The sequence below is a fragment of the Festucalex cinctus genome, chromosome 9 (assembly GCF_051991245.1).
Source record: "Festucalex cinctus isolate MCC-2025b chromosome 9, RoL_Fcin_1.0, whole genome shotgun sequence".
Classification (NCBI taxonomy): domain Eukaryota; kingdom Metazoa; phylum Chordata; class Actinopteri; order Syngnathiformes; family Syngnathidae; genus Festucalex; species Festucalex cinctus.
In genome coordinates this window covers 8630729-8653091 of record NC_135419.1, presented here as the reverse complement: position 1 = coordinate 8653091, position 22363 = coordinate 8630729, and the positions used below count along the sequence as shown (strand labels likewise).

Here is a 22363-nt window from a genome sequence, read left to right as displayed (position 1 = left end):
GTGATGCGACCAATCAAGTGCCTTGGAGTTGATGTCAGTGTGCGTGATTACGTCATACGCAACTCCTGGCCGCCTGCTGTGACGTCGCCGCCTCCGCACTGGTCGCCGCCACTGGGAGTCCTGCTAGGAACTGCTGAAAGCTCCGCGTCGTGACGGTCCGAGCGGCCTTTCGCCCCAAACTTTTTCCCCGACTCTCGGACGTGTCGGAAAGAAAGCCATTGCTCATTTCCCGTTGTGTCCATGCCCGGGAGCTGTCTTGGAGCGAGAAGGTAAGCATTCGCCGGCGCTTCCGCCCCCTCGGTGAAGGCGCCGTGATCCCGCCGGCTTTCACTTCAGCTCCCCGGCCCACGACTACCGCATTGCTCCCCAAATACTGACGTACAGTAGGCAACACTAATTTATTTAACACCGATAAACTACGCTAAATGCGGTACTTGCGATACCAGCCTGTCGGCGCCTTTCGGGGTTTGGGGCGATTTACGGCCGTGCTAAGCCACCCTCGAGGCCAGCTGTGCTGTGGCGATCTCGGTGTGTCATCCACGCGTGACTTCACACTCCGTGTATGCTTGATTGCTTGTGTGCATTTTAGAGCAGGCACGCGGCGTTTGGGGATTAAAAGCAAACAGGTATACAGTATCCCTGTTATGTTACATGATGGTCCAATAAGACCCTCCCTCCAACAATGGTCCTCCACAAGCGACCACCAGTCGTCTCCCAGTTGTCAACTGCTGCTGTGGATCATTTTCACATTAATTTGGAATAAAACCGTCAACGCATGTGAATGATGTGTACATTTATACATTGACACACTTCACCAAGCTTCTTGAAGAGCATCCCCAGTGCAGCATCATCACAAGTCAGCTACTTTTCTCCCCCTCGCATGAGTGTGAGATGTGGAGTCTTCAGGCCATGCTATAATCCAATCACCCACTCAGCTCACTGACTCCCATCCTGCTCCCAAATTTGAGCCGTGGCCATGTAGGACCCCCAAGGCTTGGACTCCGAGTGGACAGCAGTCATGAGGAGCGGCGGGATGGCGCTGTGAAGGTCACTCTGCATCATATCAGTGGCCTCATAACCAAATCATATGCTTATGTAACTGTGAATTTGCAGAAGAGTGTGTTTTGGATGTTGTTGTTGTTGTTTTTTTTTTATGTTGGCAGTCAAATAAATGGAAATTGTGTGGAGAGCTTGCATGCTAAAGATCAGTCACTGTTGATGTTGGTCCACATTTAACATACTTGTTTTTTCGTAAAAAGAAAAGAGGATTTTTTTTTTGTGCACAAACTGTGGGTGATGGTCTTTTGATTACACTGTGACTCAATATAAATAAAAGACCACAGTGTGAGGACCTTTAAAGGGGTTCAAGCTCAAATATTCATGCATTAATCTGACTGCTGATAATGGCATGATGAGTGAAATTTGAAGTACAGCGTTGTTATATTTGTATACTTCTGTTACAGTGCTTGTATGCCACTACATCTTGCAAGACATCAGACATAATACAATTTCTTTCCCTCTCATTTTTGGGGGTAGGTTCATGATAATACAATATAAACTGTCTGATACTAGGAGTTACAGTAGGTGGATCATTATGCTGCCTTATGCACAAATGATTACTGTCATTTTCGAAATGTAATCAACAGTTGTTTTTTGTTCATCATAACCGTAACGTTTGTTGTCATTCCTTATCACTTTGCCTAAATCTGTTCTGTGGCAGTGGCTCTTTTCCAATTGCTGTTGAAATGGCTTTGGGATATTAATTTCCTCAACACTATTCTTTTTGCTCAATGCTTGATTCATATCTCTGCACGGGGCATTTTTGTAACTTCTCAATACGTGGGTCAAATATTTCAGGAAATATTGGGTGACAGATGATGTAGCAACACCAGAGTTTAGCTTGACACATTTTTGCTGATTCACTTCAGAAAAGTGTCGCAAGCATACAGAGCATAAAAGATTTTTGTTTTACTACTTAGTTGATTTATTTTCAGGTGCATCTATCACCTGGTAATTTAACAGTTACTCATTCCATTCCCATTGTAATAAAGGACTAGGAAGTGCAGATAAAAAAGAACAGTGAAGTCCACTATATAATTCTCATATAGTTATAGCAGTCCTGTACATTATGTGTCAGGGGGGTTTGTAACATTGCCGTGGGATGCACTGGTGTAATCTAAGCATCTGGAGGAAAACTGCTATTTCATGGTGCTTCTGCTTTTTTTCTAATGTTGAGGATAACCCTCTGTCCACAAAAGTGTCCCAAAATGGAGATATTTTTGTTGAAGCTGGACAAATTCAGGAATTAATGAGGACTGTTGAAAGTTAGGACTCTCAAATGTTGGGAAAAATCCCAAAAGCAGCTCTCATCTCATGTTTAGTCAGAGAGCCAGCTGGACGAGAAAAATCCACAGCGGCATGAGAGGAAGTAAATAGATGTGGATATTTTTCTCCCCTTTCACTGAGTAATGGTGTGGAAGCAGAGCAGCACGAACCCTCCAACAGCTGATGGCCTTTTTTTTTTCTTTTTTTTTCCCCATTCATGCATTCATTTTCAATGCAACAATCAAATGTGAAAATAATGCCAAGAGGAACTGAAAAGTTGAAAAACAACCATGTTATGAAACACTGGAAAAAGATTAAATGTTTAAGTGTTAAATAATAAAAGAATTCAATGTTGTTATGCATCCGGCCCACACACATACACTGTCTCCACGTGTTTGTTTACTTAGCAAGGATGTGTCAGTTTGGGTTGTGGAGATGCCGTCCGGGAGATTTGGGGACTTCCAAGCTGTCAGCTGCCTCTGTTCTCCACTACAAATACGCCAGAACTTCTCCCTTTATCTACATCCTGGTGTCACCTTCAACAGTTCACATGATGGCTTTGTTGAATTTTTTTTGGCTTCAGTAGGAAAATAAAAGCACTGCGTAATAAACTGATGACACAGTATCAGTCTTTAACCAAGGCATCCAAAATAAACAAATTGTTATTTGGTCGTCTTCACACATGGGAAGACTTTGGTCAAGATTCTAGTGCGTCTTTGGGACGTTTTTTCTTCCATTTCTGAGGTCAGGGGTCACACATGTTAGACCTGAGAAAGGTCCTCTTATATAGCCCGTTCCATATGCGTTTGCTGTTGAGGAAAATTACCATTAATTTCATGCAATTTTAAGGAAAATGCTATACTGGAATATATACATCTTTCTTTACAATTATTTGTCAGTTTTAGAGCGGAAATTTTATCCGTCAAAAGTACTTGTGGCATCGGTAGTTGTGATTGGTATTGGTCTAAATAAAAGTGGCATCGAACATCCCTCAATGTTATTGTTTGTGTGTTGTTTCTCCACAGACAGCGCTGGTGCCCCTGACTGTCGCTCAGGATGAGTGAGGCCGAAAGTCAGTTCTACAGTGTTCAGGTGGGGGACTCCACCTTCACTGTGCTCAATCGCTACCAGCAGCTCCGCGCCATCGGCTCCGGGGCCCAAGGCATCGTTTGGTGAGTGGTTTTGCATTTCTTGGAAAGCATTTGCAAAATGATGCTGTTGTTCATCACTGGTGGCGAAAGCAAGCCATTTGATGAGTTAATTAAACCTTCCAACAGTGCGTGGCTAATTCCGTCTTCAGTGTTTTGCTTCATTTTCACGGCTTGCTGGACACTTGATGCGAGAGTTTATTAAGGCACTGTCCTAAATTTAAAGCTAATGAACAATTATTTATGCTGTCAGTATGGAGAGACAGATTGTAAACAGACATGGTTTTTGCAGGTCTGTTCCTATGTTCTGTTATTTGTATGTATTATTAACTCATTCACTGCCATTGACGGAAAAAGACGTCAAATGATGCCATTTTAAAGTCTTGAAAACACCTAGATATGAACTTAGTAACGCTCTTAAAAATGCTCCAGAGGTAGTGTAAAACTCCGCCTCTTCACTCACTCTGCTGAGCCAGATGGTATAATTGTCAAGATTATCTAAATGTTTTTTAAGACATTACTGATTGTAAATAGATATGTTGGATAGATTTGAGTAAGCCTGTTTTGTCAAAACTTGAATCGCTGTCGGCGCACAAGGGTAAGTGCGCATAGATTCATTTCCTTCTATTAAACATTTTTGTCAGGTCGTGGTTTTATTTATTGCATCACTCATGGCTCCAAGTCCTTGAAAAATAGTTTAGAAAAGTGATGTAACTCCAGTCGTTTGGTTTTGAAATATGTTAAATGCGTTTTTTTGTTTTTTTTTCTGGGCATGTGCTGGTACAGTATTAAAACCATTTGCAGCAAAGACAGCGTAATAAATTAGTACTTTTTTTTTTTTTTTTTTAAATACATTTACATGAGTGTTGGACCATTACTTTGAATTGTGTTGTTTTTGTGTTTAATTTTAACCTTCACCTGTGATTAGTTGCCTTTGTTCTGTAATTACAACAAATACTCACAAGCAATAGTATTAAGTTATTTTTGTTTGTTAGGTTTTTAAGTTTCAAACTAGGCAAGCCATCTGCTTGAACCAGTGTAGAGTTTGCAAACATAAAGTATATGCCTTCGTTAGACTTTGTATATCTATCTTAAAAAAAAAAAAAAAAAGTATGGTCTCTGGCTAACGACCAGGAATGCTAATGATCGGCTTAGGATGCTCTTTTAATGTGTATGCGCCTGCTGAACTGTGGCAGCACCATGAAAGTGAATAATTATCATTGTGTAATGAACTGTGCATGTTAACGTGCCCAATGGGCTGTCACCATGTTGTCCTCTCTCTAACTTTGCTTCCTTTCTTCATTTGCACGAAATTTCACACATGTTCTTTGCTAAAAGAACAACCTACTATCTACTTGAACATTTTCTTACACATTCCTCATTTAAAAAAAATAAAAATAACGACAATAAAAGTGTTGCAGACTTTAGCTGCAAGTTAAACAACTTTATTGGCTGTGACACACGTTCTGTATTCTTTATGTCCAGCTCTGCCCTAGATACAGTCCTGGGCATCTCTGTGGCGGTGAAAAAGCTGTGTCGGCCCTTCCAGAACCAGACGCACGCGAAACGTGCATACAGGGAGCTGGTGTTGCTCAAATGTGTCAACCACAAAAATGTAAGACATAGTCATAGTATTTTCATTCCCCCTTTTGAAAAATAGTGGCTTTTAAGTCCTGTTATTTTGTTTTTCCTCCCCCTGTTATTTTGAAGTTTACTTTAAGTTTTACTTTTAGACAGTGGTGTTTATTAAATAGAAGTAATAAAATAAAAGTATTGTAACATTTGTTCATACCAATATTATAGACTGCATTCGTGGTTTCTATGGCAAATGATTTTGAAGCAGATTATTATTTTTTTTTAATATGATTTCTTTCATTGCTATTATTTATCGTAGGATGACAATGAATCACTGCTAAAGTTTCGGGTACAAACAGCAAGTGTTCTCCTTTGGAAATGTAACTTCAAATCTGAAGAAAAACTGATGTGGATGATGATGTGGCAATCACAAAGTGATGTAATGCTGTCTCTCTTGCAGATTATCCGTTTGATCAATGTGTTTACACCTCAGAAGTCTCTAGAAGAATTCCAAGATCTGTGAGTTGTAGTATGAAACATTTTTTCCCAAACATTTATTGAGCCATTTTACATGCGAAAAATCTGTGACAAAATGTCACTTAATGCTGAATTAATAGTTATTATGATCCCATCTCAATGTACTATCTATCCAAAGGAAGAGCATATATATATTTTTTCTACCCATCACGATACTTTGCTGCCATGGATAGATGAACAAAGATATATGTGTAAATCTTTGGCAGAATTAAGTAAAATTGGATAATTTCTGGCAGAACCCTTGAATCTCTGCAGCACTATGGATATGAATCACCGGTTGCTGTTTAGTTGAAGCATATTCCCGAATGTTGCATTTGTGTTGAACATTGACTAGTTTATAATTGCGTCTTCTTGCAGCTATCTGGTGATGGAGCTGATGGATGCCAGCCTGTGCCAGGTGATCCACATGGATCTGGACCATGAAAGAATGTCTTATCTGCTTTATCAGATCCTCTGTGGCATCAGGCACCTGCACTCTGCTGGTATCATTCACAGGGTATGGATGGTGTCTTGTCCTTCCAGATGTTTTACACACGGTTTACATTTCCATGGTTATCTATATTGAGAATGACTGTATTTTTTTGCATTATATGTTGCACAAGTGGTACCAGTCAAAAAGTGCATCATAACGATTTAAAAAAAAATGACAACGACACAATCAGGATAAATTGTTGCTTATCAGCTAATACCTGCAAAGACACAATAGTCATCTTGAATTATTGTGTTTAAGCTATAACAAGATGCATCTTTGTGTGCTTTCAGGATTTGAAGCCCAGTAATATTGTGGTGAAGTCAGATTGCACCCTGAAGATCTTGGACTTTGGCCTAGCTAGGACGGCATGCACAAACTTCATGATGACTCCATATGTGGTCACCAGATACTACAGGGCACCAGAGGTCATTCTGGGCATGAAGTATAAGGAGAACGGTAGGTAGGAGAACAGGTTGGAGAGACATGTTTGAATCTTTCAATCTTGAAAAGATTACCAGTAAATACAGTATGTGGAATGCTTAAAACCAAGATGACATCTAAGTGACATATATTTATTTTGTTACCGGTATTTAAATATATTTTAAAGCAGTTCAGTTCCCACTCATTGATGGTGTAAATGTGCGTGTGAATGGTTGTCTCGATATGTGCCCTGTGACTGACTGGTGACTAGTTCAGGGTGTAGTCTGCCCTTCTCCCGAAGTCAGCTGGGATAGGCTCCAGCACCCTGCAACCCTGAACAGGATTAGTGGTCTTAAAAATGGATCTACTGCAGTATTTAAAACTATGTATAATACCAATACAAAATATGAATGTGAGATGCAGGTATTTATTTTTGTCCACTTGGTGACACCATCACATGTTCTACACTGTCCTGTCTGTGACTTTGAATTTGTGTCACTTTAAAAGGCGGGGCCTGGCCTTTTGAGCGACTTTGGAAGCAAGCGAATGAGAATGTGGTTGGCCATGTTCTCTTGGGCTGTATTAAATTAGCTAACGATGTTCATGTTATTGTTGCCATGTAGTTGCGTATGCTAGTTCTTCCCGTTATCTTCTTTTTTTTTTTTTTTTTTTTGTAAAATGATTCCAAACTTTGGACAATTCACACTTATTGCTATGTAAGCTTAGAGTAGCAATCCATGTGGAAAAATGATCAACACAAAATCATATAGAAACTCTGCAATATGAAATTAGATATGTGTGATTTAAAAATGAGAGATATACAGTGAAACTGTAAAAAATGAGCCACCACAACATTGTGATTTGCTTTAGTAAATACATTTTATAATGCTACTTCATTTTATAATGCTGCCAAGGGTGTATTGGAAATGAAACTGTGGCAAAAGCATTGACCCAACTTGATCATTTTATTAATTAGAAAGCATCTCTCCCGGGGGATTTTTAAGGGTTCGGGTTTTATTCACTATTTTAGCACTGCAGCAAGCTCTGTGATGAATCATTTGAACCATTAAGCCCCAAGCTGTGTTGCATTGTCTTGCAGGCAACATGAAATCCAAGTTGAATGTAGACGTCTGATGTGGCGACTTTCAACTTGAGCTCGACTGAAACGAGTTGGCGGCTATTTGCCGCACATCAAGCAAAAAGTCATCACAGGGAGAAATTGGGAGGGTCTACATCCCTCCCTGCGAGGCGCACTCTGGCAGCAGCTGTGGGAAGTGATAAGCAGTGGAGCCTGTGTGTGGTTGCCTAGGCCAGAAAGATGAAACCAAGTCAGCCTGAGGATGAGTGTGATGATGAATGAAACAGACCACAGCAGAGCTCACGTCACAGACACACAAACATGCAACACTTTAGTGTCAGCGTGTTAACTTGAAAAGATGAACCAGTTCTCCTTCTGTTTGCATGTTAAGTGTGAATGATTTATGTTCTTGGTGTTAAATGTGAAGTCATTTATACCAGCTATGTTTTTGCAGTGGACATCTGGTCTGTGGGGTGCATCATGGGAGAGATGGTAAAAGGCAGCGTCATTTTCCAAGGCACTGACCGTATCCTATACCTCTTGTAACCCTCTTTTGTCAATGTGAGGTTCTCTCAGCACAGGTATTTTATTTTAATCATGGATAAGTTGCTGTGTTGTCTGTACAAGGTGTCCATAAAGAATATTTACATTAAGGTGTGTGTCAAAAAAGAGATTCTCATAAGAATTGCGATTCTCATTTACTACAATTCAGAATCTATTTGAAATCTCCTAAAATCGATTTTATTTAAATTATTTGATATTGACTTGTCGTTGTTTGTGTACTGGGAACGCTGTTCATGTTGTACCCGATTTGGCCACTTAGGGGCAGTGTGGTTCCATTCCTTCTGATACACAGTTAAGTTGTAGCCACATTAGAGAGTAGAAGGAAAAAGTCACGATCAATTTATGCAAACTAAAGTAGATTCTTTTGCATATGCCGGTGAGTAATGTTAAGATGCTTGTCTGAATGCATTTCTGAAGCGTTTTGTATGAATAGTCATTCTTTTGAGGGACAAAAGTGCAGCGAGTAGCGCGCTAATTAGCATTAGCGAGTCAGACATTAGATCATGACAATTTGCTCAACTATAAAATGAAGCAGACATCATTGTCCATCAATTCATTTTTGAATTGAAAATCGATTCTGAATCGAATCGCAGACCCAAAAATCGGAATTGAATCCAATTATGAGACAGTCAAAGAATCCCACCCCTAATTTACATTTTTAATTTTTATTTTTTACAAAAGGAAGTGAACAGACAAATGTGTGGAAATTATTACAAAAGGAGGCGTAGATGTTGATTTTTCTTCTTTTTTTTTTTTTATCTATTTATTTATTTATTTTTTACTTATTTAATAAACATCTATATGGGAGTCATTAGTTGCATGAAGCACATCAAGTTATAGTATTTAATGATGTGCAATCATACTGCATCTGTCTCTCTTGTTTAATTGAGGTAACTGAAATATTAGACCCAAATCTAAATCTCATAATGCAATACGGTTCGAACCAGTGCGGACTCCAACCGTAATGAATAACGTTTTGTGAATTGATTACCTTTCTGACAGCATCAATGTCTTTGATAAAGAAGATATTTTAAACAACTGTGGGATATCAATAGCTTGTGCAAGTGGTCATAATAATGCTGTGCTTGTTTGGCGTATGCACTTGCCCATTTTCCCTAACGAGCATTTTGGCCAGACATCGACCAGTGGAACAAAGTAATTGAGGTTCTGGGCACGCCCAGTCTGGAGTTTATGAACCGTCTGATGGAGACTGTGAGAAACTACGTGATGAACAAGCCACAATATCCAGGTGTCAGCTTTGCAGATCTGTTCCCCGACTGGGCATTTCCCTCGGAATCGGAACACGACAAGCTCAAGAGTAAGACACACTCTCACAAGAGAAAATATCTTATCAAATTGTTTAGCTTTACTGTATGTTTTATGGAAAAACTTTTTTTTGTTTTGCTTGTCTTTACTGTATTGATTGCAATTTAATACTAACAAAATAATGGGCCTTAAAATGGTAAAGCAGAGAAGGGGCATGGTTGCTTTACATCACCAACGATGACACCTTGAGGGGAACTCCTCAGCTCACATAAAAACAAGTGATGTAATCATTTCCATATTAACTGTTGTATTTGTCCGTTGCCGTGACAGCGAGTCAAGCTCGAGACTTGCTGTCCAAAATGCTGGTCATTGACCCAGAGTGCCGCATTTCCGTGGAGGAAGCCCTCAATCATCCCTACATTCACATGTGGTATGACCCCGCTGAAGCTGATGCGGTAAGGACCACAACCCTCCCACCCCCAATTTCATCAGTACAATGATCACGTGTCATCTCTGTGATTGGGCATGCCTCCTTTTCTCTCAAGCCGCCTCCCCAAATTTCTGACAAGCAGCTAGAAGAGAGAGAGCACAGCATCGAGCAGTGGAAAGGTAGGATGCACTACCCTCTAGTGGACCAGTTCGAAATTACATTATCGGTGACATAGATTTTAGCCATTTTTAAATGGTGCAGACACACATTTGTTGTCCCTCCTCAGAGCTCATTTATGAAGAGGTGATAGACTGGGAAGAAAGGAACAAGAATGGTGTTATGAAAGAGGATTGCTCAGGTATGTTCACGTGCAAACTATTCATTTCAAGGTGTGCGTTGAAATCAAAGGTCAACCTCCTTCCATCAATGTGTCACGCCTCAGATGTGGTGTCCACTTCGGCCTCGCAGTCGTCCTCGGCCAATGACATCTCATCTATGTCCACGGAGCACACGGTGGCCTCAGACACAGACAGCAGCAGCATCGACACGCTTACGGGCCCACTGGATGAGAGTCAGTGAACGCAATCTGTCTTCCACCCACCACATCCTCATAATCGTATGATCTTTCCTCATCAAATTGCTCTATTTTTTTTTTTCTTTAAAATTGTGGATCTTCTTTATCCTCTTCACTCACAAAACCAGTTTTGGACTGCTGCTTACAGATCAAAATTTGTGCTATGCGACTCGTTACCTTTCTAACTTGGTGGATGATGCATGCATTGGTTTACCAGAGCACATGCGGTCTGGGGGCCTTGTGGTTTGTTCGATATAGTTGTATTTTAATGGTTTTATTTTTGTAGCAAATATTATGTTGAAACAAAAGGTTTACTGTCATCGACGTTATGCAGAAGTGCACCAAATGTAGACCACAGCTGTCCTCATGCATGTTTTGCCAAAACAAACAAAAGCTTAAAGTCGATGTTGTAGTGATCAACTCGTCCACAGGTTGATCCTTCGATTCTCCAACTGGCTTGCAATTTTCTCCCGGTGCACCTTGCAAAGTGCCCTCATTCATTTGACCTGAATTGCAAAGATTAATTCCCGACAGCATGGCAAAGCTGTGGTTGCATTGTTTTATTCCGTCATGTAATATACTGTATGTAAAGATGCGCGCACACATTGTGGTTGTTACCCGGATTCGTTGCGGATTCATTACGGATTCATTGTGCCTGTGGATATGTATATTATTGCAATCACCCATTTTACATAAGGTACTCTTCTCGAAAATATCAGTGTACATCAAAAAGAAACATTATATCCTGTGAACTTGGGGAAAGGGGTATGTTTGTAAAGAGATATGTTGAGGGCCATACGATCATTTATCTGTAAACATTTCATTTTCATCAACCGGTATAAACTCCCTTACTAAATCATTCCCTGACATCAGCCACGATATGAAAAAAAAAAAAAAAAAAAGGCAACACTAGGTGATGTTGCATGAAGTTTTATTAAGAAGACAAATTATTTCAAGTCCTAGCTTGGTGGTTTTCATTCTGAAGGATGTACCAACGGAAATGTGTTTTCTTTTGGTATGCTTTTAAGATGTGACTCTACGCTACCATTTCAAGTTCACTGTGGGCGAATGAAAGATGTAGTTTAACAACATAAAGATATTGGGTGATGAATGTGGAGTAAATCCTACACAAAAGAAGGAGGCAAACTTTGAATATGGACTTTGAAGCTTTACGCAAAAATGGACTCACTTGGGGACTAAAAGGTGACACTGCACAATAAGTCTTCTTTTTCAAAATACAACCGTTCACTCTCTTCTATTCCTTGATTGACCTGAGAACTGGCCAGATCACTTTTTCCATGTTTTGTGTCACGTGTTCCTCCATTTGAAATAATTGTGCACATCGTTTTACTTGTCCTGTGCAATCGCTTTGATTGCAGTATCATTCAGGAGCCTGTTTTCAGGAGAATTTAGTAGGATTTCACACAAGCTGTAAGTACTAGGGGGGAGGGGGGGCATTTTGGGGCTTTGAAAAGTTACATTATTTATTGAATGTTTTAAAAATGATATTCCCTATAATGCCACTGGAAAATCTGTAGGTGGAGTGTGTAATCACTTGTGATTTTTGACTCAATTCTCATGAGAATATGAAGTATTTGGCTCATGCAGCTCATACAATTGTCAAACATGATTAGGTTTCATTTCTGTATTTTTCAGATTCCTCATGAACATTATGGAAACCTTTCCCAAAAGAGGAAAGGGAATGTTCTGTCTAGGGAGAGATAAACTACTATACAACACCTGATTGTGTTCTTATTTTTGATGACGTTACATTACATACATACAGTACAGTTATTTCTCAAAAACTCCTGATGATGTTTTCTGTCTTCTTCGCCTCGTTGTTAAGATCGCCGAAGGTGTCGAAGAACTGCTCCAAGTCTTTCTGCAGCGCCGAGTTGCGTAGCTCGGCGGCGACCCGCTCTCTTTCGGATTGCGTGATTTTTGCTTGCACCGCCTGGTACCAGTGACGCTGCCGCGACAGGTTGGTTTTCAACAGAACAACTTCTGCCTGCAGCTCCTTGTTTCTCTCCTCTAGGCTGAGGAATGAGATGTGCATTAGAAGGACAAGACATACCATCAAAGACAGGAAAATGCTCAGGTCAGTACTGTACAGTCATCGAGACGCGCGCTTCATTTTTGATAGAATGAAACCGCCAAAGTTAAGCAATTTGGACTTCTGGGAAAATATTCTGGTAAAAACTAAGTGTGATTGTGACGATAACAATGAACCGTAATTCGCTGGGGAGAGCACTGCCTCGAATATTGAAAATCCTTGAGTAATTAACACCCCAACTAAATTGCATGAAATGCCAAACTGGGCAAAGCATTACTTTGGTCTAAATACAAGTGCATATATTGCTAGCATGTGTATTTTGGTGAAGATGTGTGTATATAGAGTTCCTGTGAAAGACCGTCCAAAACTCAGTTAAGTAGCCACCTCAATCATGTGTAACATTAAACAGTAAATCAGACATCTTGGTTTTGAAGTAGTTCTGTGATATTTTTTATTGTGCTTTGAGAACTATTGGGAAATTTGATCAAATAAGCATCACTCAGAAGCAGGTAAAATAGATGGGTGCTCTACAAGCACCAGACCCTCCCAACCTGAGAAAATAAGCTGTTGGCGCTCTTTGACGTCATAAGGTATGGACCCACCCCCCGCAACGCCTCTGCTGACTAAACGCACAACCAGTTTCTCTGAGACCTCTATGAGATCAGTAAACATTCTGTCCAAATGATTTCAAAGCAAAAACAATTATCCTTCACATTTGCAAGGTGGACGTCTAGCTATGTCTTTTATGTTTTTGAGCTGTTGTACATAAGAATTTTACCCTCTCTCACGTTTTTGTTGTGTTACAAAACTAATAAATGTACTGATTTAAAAAAAAAAAAAAAAAAAAATGATTAGGGTTAGAGAAGGTGTTGGTGGCACTCTCATGAGCAGAGTGCGCAAGTTGTTTTAGCTCCTCTGCAGATGTGTACTTGTATAAACGGTTATTTTTCTGTTTCTAGTTTTGTTACCGCTAGTGCTACGTGTTATATTTTGTGTCTATACGATTTTCATCAGATGTCTCTATGTATTTTAGTTGTTGTTTAAGTTTATGAGGTTTTGTATATACGAATGCGCTGTGTGAAAAAGGGTTTTACCCTCTAACGTTTTTGTAATATTAAAAAAAAATAATAAATATACTGTTTTTTTTTGTTTTTCTTAAACTGATTTATGAAAATTCGCTCTTTGACGATTCTGTTTTTGACGATTCGATTTTTTTTTGACGATCCGATTTTTTGACGGTTCGATTTTTTTAGCGATGCGTTTTTTTTGACGATTCGATTCTTTGACGATTCGATTTTTAGCGATTCGATTTTTTTGTATTTTATTTTTTATTTTTTTTTGACGATTCGATTTTTTTTTTTTTAAAGATTCTGTTTTGTTGGTTTTTTTTGGCGATTCGATTTTTTTTTTGACGATTCGATTTCTTTTAACGATTCGATCTTTTTTAAACGATTAGTTTTTTTTTTTAATGATGCAGATTTTTTTACGATTCGATTTTTTTTTTGGCGATTCGATTCTTTGGCGATTCGTTTTGTTTTTTGTTTTTTTGCGATTCGGTTTTTTTAACGATGCGATGCGATTTTTTTTTTGCGATCCGATTTCTTTTGCCGCTTCGATTTTTTTGACGATTCGATTTTATGGCGATTCGATTTTTTTTTTTTTTTTTTTTTTTTTTTTTTTTTTTTTTTTACATGCGCAATTTTTTTGGGGGCGCTTCGATTTTTTTGCCGATTCGATTTTTTTTTTTATTTTTTTTTTGCCGATTCGATTTTTTTTCGCTTCGATTTTTTGACGATTCGATTTTTTTATTCTTATTGGCGATTCGATTTTTTTTTTTTTTTTTTTTTTTCGATTCGATTTTTCCCCCGATTCGATTTTTTTTGGGGGGGGATTCGATTTTTTGACTATTCGATCTTTGCCGATTCGATTTTTTTGTCAACTACGTTTTTTGTTTTGTTTGTTTTTTTTTATCAGTGGGCAGTTCACCAAACGTCTAAGTGCAGCGCGCGTTGCCTGGTCAATTAGTTGGTTGAGTGAAAACATCATGCTAAACTCGGCTCGAGTTGCCAGAGCTTATGCAAGGTGCCCCGGGAGAGTCATGCGCTCCACAAGCAGGCCCGGAGGACGCTTTGAAGTGCTTCCTCACGTTTTATGGTCACTGTAATTGACGTGTCGCATCCGTGGAATGCATTAATGGCAAATACATTAATGTTTCTACCAAAGTCATGCAGTGTACGTACATATAAAAAACTCTATTCATATTCAATGCTGCTCAGTGTTCACCTTGCTACTGTTCTCTGAAACAGTAAAAATGGTGGAATAGCATATTAAATAAGGATGGAGTACCGGTACCAGGCATCAAATGAAGAACATATACCTGACTTGTATGCATTTGTAGTATTTCAGATTAAACAGTGTGTTTGTGAATATCAGAATCATCCTTATAGCCAAAAACATCCATATATTATCTTATGTAAGGCCATGTATGGGATCTATCTTGCTTCTCAAAATCTGTTGCGTCACCGTTGTTAATCCCTCCTGGTTCACTTTCTGGCGGCCATATTGAATGTGACTCAGCCAGGCACCTACAACCTAGTTTTGTCTTCATATTCAACGAATTGAAGTAATTTGAAAATGCTTCGCGAAGAGAATGTGTACTAGACCAGCCATCACGAATAAGAAGAGGTATGGTGCATTTCGCTGGCATCGGGCCAAAACCTTGTACCTCCAAAATCGTCACTTTTCAGGAGACCCCAAAAACAACGTGTTTTTCCAACCATTATCATTGCATCATCAAAGAGATCAAGCCATTTTAAAGACTTTCAATTTGTCAAAAATTTGGTATTTTTCAATCGTAGGCTATTTGAACCAAAGCACATATTTTACATGGGAAAATTCCACAAAGAGTACAGAGTGTCCTTAAAAAATGATGAGCTTGTCTCAATTTACTCACAGCTTTGCATAGTGTGAAATCTAGGCCTGTTAGGTCATCAAGCTATTAGCAACAAGTGGATGCACAGGCTAATTGTTCATTGGCCGTTTAGTAGAAGAACATCTAATTGTTCTGCCTGTTACTGTACAGAATAGTTGTCATAGATAGATGAACAAAGATACATTATTTGTAGTAAAATAAATTTAATAACCACGAACGAATCATTGCACCCGACAGTTGGGTGACCCTGGATGCCAAGCTGTTGCCGGTGGCGCTATTTAATATGGAGTAAGATGTCAAAGTTTAGTTTCAATTGGAGCTTTTACCATGAAGAAAAATGTACAAGGGCCTCTTCATCGCTGCTTGTTCTTCTTGTTTTTAGACCTTGCTGTTGCCTGACATTTTGGCTAGCCTTGCTCCATCTAAATTAGTAAAAAGGTATGTGTTGGGACAGGGTCAGAAGCATGGCCTCTTAATTTAGCACACCGCACCCTCATTGTGCCATGTGCTTTTCCCATAGATCAACCACCACAGACTAATCCACCAAAGCCCTTGAAAATATTAAAGCAGAGGAAGTATACGAAATGTCACTGATACTATATATTTAAGAGTCTTCTTAAATCTTAATTCAGAACTCAACCCACATGAGTCATTCCAATGCCAGGGTAAGAAAACTTTTGTGTTTATGGGCTTATTTTTAAAGCATACAGTGGAAGATTATCGAAGCCACGTTGCTGTAGTTTGCAGAATGTGGCTTTGTTTTGTCTTGGTGAAATGAGCAGGGACATCCCGGAAAAAAACCCGTTGTTTGGATGGCATTGTATGTTGCTCCAAAACATTCCCACAATCCCCCCAAACCATCACAGATGCTGGCTTTTGAATTTTACGCTTGTGCCAATTAAGTTGGCCCTTTTTCTTCTTTGGCTCGGACGACACGGCTTTATAATTTCCAGAAACAATTTGAAGTGTGGACTCATCAGACCACAGCACACTTTTCAACTTTGCTCAGTCCATTTCAGTTGAGCTCGGGCCCAAGACGGCGGCATTTCTTGGTGGTCTTGAGATATAGTTTTCACTTAGGATGGCAGAGTTTTCATGTAATATTTTTTTTCCCAGTGTTTGTAAAGGAAAGGCTTAACAAAAGGAGTTGAACTGTTTTTAGTGAAACAGGATGCCCACTTAGAAAAAAAATAATTCTCAGGAAATGGAACGACATTTGCATTTGTGATTTAAGATGACAAAATTACCTGAGAATCCGGGCCTCGTACGCTTCATGTTGTCGGACGATGTGCTGCTGGAGGTTGGTGAGGAGGCTGCGAAGTGCACTAGCAGAGGGGTCAGCGAGTGGTAAAGGAGGAGGCACCTTGGGAGCCCAGTGAGTCTCCTCTGGTGCAAATCCACAAGATACAGAGTCCTGCTCGGGTTCCTTCTGATGCCCAATTTCTTGCTTCTGGTTGTCTGAACCACTTTCTGACCAAGCTTCACTCTCGTCAGGAGCCCATGCGCGTTTCTGGAAGTCCTCTTGGAAGCTCGATTCCATTTCAACGACTTCAATGCGGTCCGCAGTTTCAGGTCCAGGGAGATTATCATAAAACGACAGAGTGCTCTGATGGTCTGTGCTGGGCGTGGGGCTGAGGCTGTAGTACAGTTGGGATTTGTCTCGCCAGTATCCCCCCTGCTCGTCCCCCCTCTCTCCTCCTCTTGCTCTGTTTATTCCCGGATCATGCTCCAGTACTCCCAAACCTCCTCTCCAACCGCAGTAGGAGTGATCTGGTCCGCCGCCAGGCGCTCTTCCCTCACTGACCCATGTGGGAACCTCAGCTGCAACAGGGGCCAGAACAGTCTGGGGGCTGCGGAGGCCAGGGGGTCTGGTTACAGCGGGGTACGCAATTCTACTTTCCATTTCTCTTTCCCTGTCCCTCACTCGCTGGGTAAAAGGTGGGCAGTTGTCGTATAGCGCTTCCATGGAGGAGGAACTGGACGTGGTCAGGGTTTCCACGAGAAAACAATGCAACTCCATGATCCGCATCCAAAAAAATAAATAATAAAAAATCTGTCTATCTGCTGTTAAGTGAGATTTTGCTCTGTTATGGAGCCTTCCTGATTGTGCGCAGAAAGAGGTGAGGGTGTGGGAGCCCTCCTACTCTTTAGGAACATCAGGTTGTACTGATGTCGGGGTGTAACTGTGCACTGTGCGTCCGTGTGCCGTGCATGTGTATCTTTAAGTGGGGACTGACATCAGCTGTTACTTTAGTACTACTTCCAAGGGAGTGAAGAGCCGTGCTCAAAGACACAACTGGGACCCCAGAAATAGACGGTGGTGGCGGTGGCCACTGTATGTAAAGCCTTAAAGTGTTCCCTGTATTTTTTGTATGTTTTGTCAGCATTGCATAGTCTAATTAGATATAATACGAGGCCTTACAACAATTTAGAAAAACACAGGATGATGCTGAAAATGTGGTTTGCAGTATAGTTCACATTGTTTATAATAAATTGCTCCTTTTGAAGCAGATAAAAAAAAAAAAGAAAACAAAAGTCATGTTAAAATTTTCTTGTCAACCACGTCGATGCAACCAAACTGTTAAATTAACAGTTGAGCTCTCAAGTCACGAAAGTGAAAATGTCAATTTGATACTACAGAGAAGAACTGCTAACAACCCAAACAAATTTGTATTTAAAAAAAAAAAAAAAAAAAAAATCAAGTGTCTAAAATAAGATTCAAATTTGTGTTGTTTTCTCTCTCAAATGTTTCTAAATGTGCTGAAACTGACCCTGTCCTCTCAGCGTTGCAACATGTTACAGTAGTATACATAACACTTGAGAGAGAACTAAAATGTCGAAAACCAGTTTAAATTTAGCAGTTTAATGCTAATGTATCTATTCTCCACAGATGAGTGCCATACTTTTTTTTTTTAGTCTTTACACGTTTAAGCAATCATTTTCAAACATGTATAATGTATGAAGAAAAAAAAAAAATCTGAATTCACTTTATCAGGGTTAATTTGCCAAAACGTGCTGATCAATTTAATGACTATTTTACAACATGAAAGTCAACACTTATTTTTGTTTGTATTTATTTATTATTAGAAGCGTCACTGCAAAGTACATCCAATGTTAATTTAACAAAATACAAGCTTAATTATTTACAGGTAATATACATCTCAATAAATTTGAATACCATAAAAAATGTACCGGTACTTAAGTTGTTCAATTGAAAAAGTGAAATTGATAGATCCATTAGTTGCACGGGAACAGATTTTTTAGCGGCCAATTCCTACATTGCCACATTAAAAATCATATTGATTATGTAAAATACTAGTTTTTCCCCAGTCTACGTCTGGCATCTTCAGAAATGACCAAACATCAACTTTGCCCTGACCTGTTCTTGCCATATGATTTCGTGGATGTTGGCTTCAACCGAGTCAGCTCTTTTTCATCCAAGTCAGCTCCTTGTGTGTTCACGGTCGAGTGCTTTAATCCTCACAAGATTGACTTGACTGCACAGCAACGTAAAAGCTGCATCAAACTGCAAAGCACACAGTCCAGTGGTTTTGTGAAATGATTGCACTTCAAACTCGCCAGTTTTCACTTAAAAGAAATAGACATTTGAATGAAACGTGGAAATGACTCAACAAAATAAATTTTCACTAAAGCAGGAGTAAAGTCATAATTGCTACCATTAGTAATTGCAAAAACAATTATAGGTCAATATAAAAATAAAACAATGAAATAAAAACTTTTAAATTATGGCGGAAACTGAGGGTGCATTTTAAGCCACATGACGTTTTCTTACGCTTTATCTGGTAGAAGACACCTCGTAATTATAAAGCAATACCATTACCAATTGAATCACTGATCCACAAGGTGGCGCTGCAGACTTTTGTTTATTTGATATTTGAGTGCGCTACACCATATTCAGTATATTTTTCTTCATCTTAAAGCAAAAAAAGTCGATTTAGTCCTTTATTAGTCCCACAATGACATAAATCTCATGTAAGAGCAGGACAGAGCAACATGAAAACAGATTACCAAGGGGAAACACAAATTTCCCATCAAGGCCTATAGGGAATAGAGTTTGAAGTAGGTTTTTCGGAAGGTTTCAAGCCCGGGTTATAGGGTTTTTTGTTTTTTTTAAGTTGGCATTTAAAATTATTTTTGGTCAGTGTTATTGTTGTAAACAAGGTTTAATATTTCAAATTAAATTTTCATGGTCATTCCTCCCTTTATTTGGGTTTTCTCCAAGTACTCCAGTTCCCTTTGATATTCAAATAAATTTTGCTAGGTTCAGTTGACTCCAAATTTTCTATATGAATGTGAGTGTGACTGGTTTTTCCATCTATATGTTCCTTGCAATTGTCTGGCGACCAATCCAGGGTGTACCCCGGGTGTACCTCTTGCACAAATTTGGCTGGGATAGGTTCCAGCTCACCCGCAAGCCTAATGTGGACAATACAGTCTGATATGTTACTGCTTCCATATAGAGCAGAGTCACTGAATGATATTTAGACGTCCATGTCCTCATCAACATCATCCTGAACTATTCATAGATGAGACAAAGTGCAACAGAACAAAAACAACATGGCATTTACTTTAACTGTTCCTCCAATATGTCATGTCACCGCCACCAAAAAATAGAAAACCTTCTGGCCTTCACCGCTTCTCACCTTTGACCTCGTCACTTAGGCGCCGGTGCTCCGCTGATGCTATCTCCGAAAGCTCGATCACTCTGACCCTTTTCCGCTTCACGTATGTCGGCATAATTGTTAGTATCCATGACAACAGGCCCCATGGCAACACGACACCCATGGCAGCCCAAAAAAACGGTAAGACCTTTTATGATGCAATCCACTCGAGATGTTGGCCTGCAGTTCAAGAAACACTTGATTTTCTATAGATAGTGCTGTATTTATATTGCATGGTACATGTTGGATTAAAAGATTGCTACGTTTGAGTGAATGAATTATGCTGAGGTGATACAGAGAATTAACTTTAAAGAGGATTTTTGTTTGAAGCAAAAATCTTTTTAACACATTGGCTGAACACATCTAATCTCAAAGGATTCATCCTTCATCCGTCCAAAGAAGGATTTCTACCTGTTATAGCGTCTGACATGTACTTTTCCATGCAGCATTATTTGCAACACCGAGCGTCTATTTATGGATTTCCCAGCCATTTTAAACAAGTGTCTATTCCTGAGGTTCCTTTCATTGTCAGCGTGGATGATTGGAGAACATGAACACGATGTCTTCTGGCAACAGATGCTGACAGGAGGAGGAAGTGCACACTCTGGAGATCCATATGTGGGTAGGACACGTTTCTGCCAGGCTTAATCAGATTAGGTTGCCTTCATTTAAAAGCATTTCCCTGCACAGTGCAACTTCTGACACATCCTTAATCGTGGGTTCATGCTCACATCAGTCTTCATTATTGCAAGAAAGCCAGAGGCAACTGATTATTTTTGCACTTATAGTACTAGTTGTGTGCGTTTTCCACTCATTGGAGCATCACGGTACTTAGTAGTTATTATCTCAAGGCAAAGTTACCATGGGAACAATTTCTTTGAGTGAGAGCATTATGAAGCAAAAAAAAAAACCTAGCAACCAACCTGCTTCTCTGTTGGGCATGAAGCACGCATGCAACCAACCACCATTTTGTAGCACACAGCCGTCACGCTGGAGTTCCAGATGTTCTGTTCTGTTTCCCTTTGAGATCAGACGTTTGGCAAGTGCTCCGATTTTTGGGAGAGGAAGAAATAGTGGCAAAGGAAGAACTGGAAAGGAGAGTTACGTGCAAAAAAAAAAAAGTATCAAGTATGATTTGTAGAAAACAATGTTTTAATTGAATATTAGGTTAACATACTTTACGATTGTAAAACTATTGACATTGCTGTGAAAAAGTATTTGCTCTCAAAATCATTGGCGATGATACAGATCCCAAATATTCTTCACCATGAGGTCACAAACTGATGGCTGAACAGCTTCCTTCAGTATTTTCTGGTAAAGATCAGAATTCATGGTTAGATCAAAGTAGTCCAGGTCCTGAAGAAGCAAAGCAGCCCCAGTCCAGCACACTTTAACTCTTTATTTGCATAACATCGAGAGGCGTAGAACAAACTTGACTAGACGAGAAACAACGAGAATGGGCTGCGGAGATGCACAGAGGAACAGAGGTAATAATCTGACAAAACGCACACTTCTCAGTTTGGCTTAAATAGGCAGTGAATCGATCTCATTGGTTGTGGCTAGACATGTGGGTAACAATACTGACATGGAATTCTCTGGTTGGCTGTTGACGCAGTAAAGAGATTGAAGATTCTTGACATCACATAGATCCTGACATCACATAGCTTAAAACTAGTTGAAACTAGATGCTGATTACAACGGTTCAAAACAGACGCTTGACTTCACGGTCATGACCCAAACTTTACCCTGACGTGACCCAGTCATGAGTCAAGACCCAAACATTACCCCTGCATGACAGCACTTTTGGTGTTTTCAAATGCACACAGAACTCGCATATATCCACAGTGGCATTTGTCCTATTACTGTTTGAATTGACTGAGAAGAAAAGAATTGATGTACAGTATGTTTTCAAAGTGTCATGGTTAAGAAGAGTAGGAAAGAAGAGGAGTGAGAAAAACAAACATCACACTGTCCGAACGATGGGAAGAAAATGCTGACTTGATGACTTATTCAGGATTTCTTTGGAAGTCCTCTTCCAAGGGTTCCTTTGAAAAGACGTGTGTTTGATGTTGCTTTGCATTCGGTGGGTGTTGGTTCGATGGATGTGCAGCTGAGGGTTGTTGGAACAGACCAACTGACGGACGGACGGATAGGGAGGAGGTGTGATAGCAAGTGGGAACACAGAGAAAGGTTGGCTGGAAATAAGAGCAAATGTAGGAGAGCTCCCCCACATAGATGAGCCCACGTAATGCAACGAGTGTACATAAGAAAGTTAGAAAAGAGAACTCATTATGAAAATGAATTCAT

At 39.7% G+C, this 22363-nt stretch overlaps 2 protein-coding genes across 2 annotated transcripts; one reads left to right on the top strand and one right to left on the bottom strand.

Moving 5' to 3' along the window:
- The first annotated feature begins 44 nt into the window (after nt 1–44).
- mapk9 (mitogen-activated protein kinase 9) lies at nt 45–12128 on the top strand. Its single transcript, XM_077532797.1, has 12 exons — nt 45–269; nt 3351–3497; nt 4959–5088; nt 5509–5567; nt 5943–6081; nt 6348–6513; nt 8010–8081; nt 9255–9437; nt 9716–9840; nt 9931–9994; nt 10102–10173; nt 10258–12128. The coding sequence occupies exons 2-12, from the start codon at nt 3382–3384 to the stop codon at nt 10392–10394; spliced, it is 1263 nt and encodes a 420-aa protein (XP_077388923.1). The 5' UTR covers nt 45–269; nt 3351–3381; the 3' UTR covers nt 10395–12128.
- Nucleotides 11304–17428, bottom strand: LOC144026208 (uncharacterized). The gene is made up of 2 exons (XM_077532798.1): nt 16622–17428; nt 11304–12425 (listed from the first exon to the last, which is right to left on the bottom strand). Exons 1-2 carry the CDS (start codon nt 17401–17403, stop codon nt 12188–12190), a joined length of 1020 nt encoding a protein of 339 aa, XP_077388924.1. The 5' UTR covers nt 17404–17428; the 3' UTR covers nt 11304–12187.
- Between the last annotated feature and the right edge of the window lie 4935 nt (nt 17429–22363).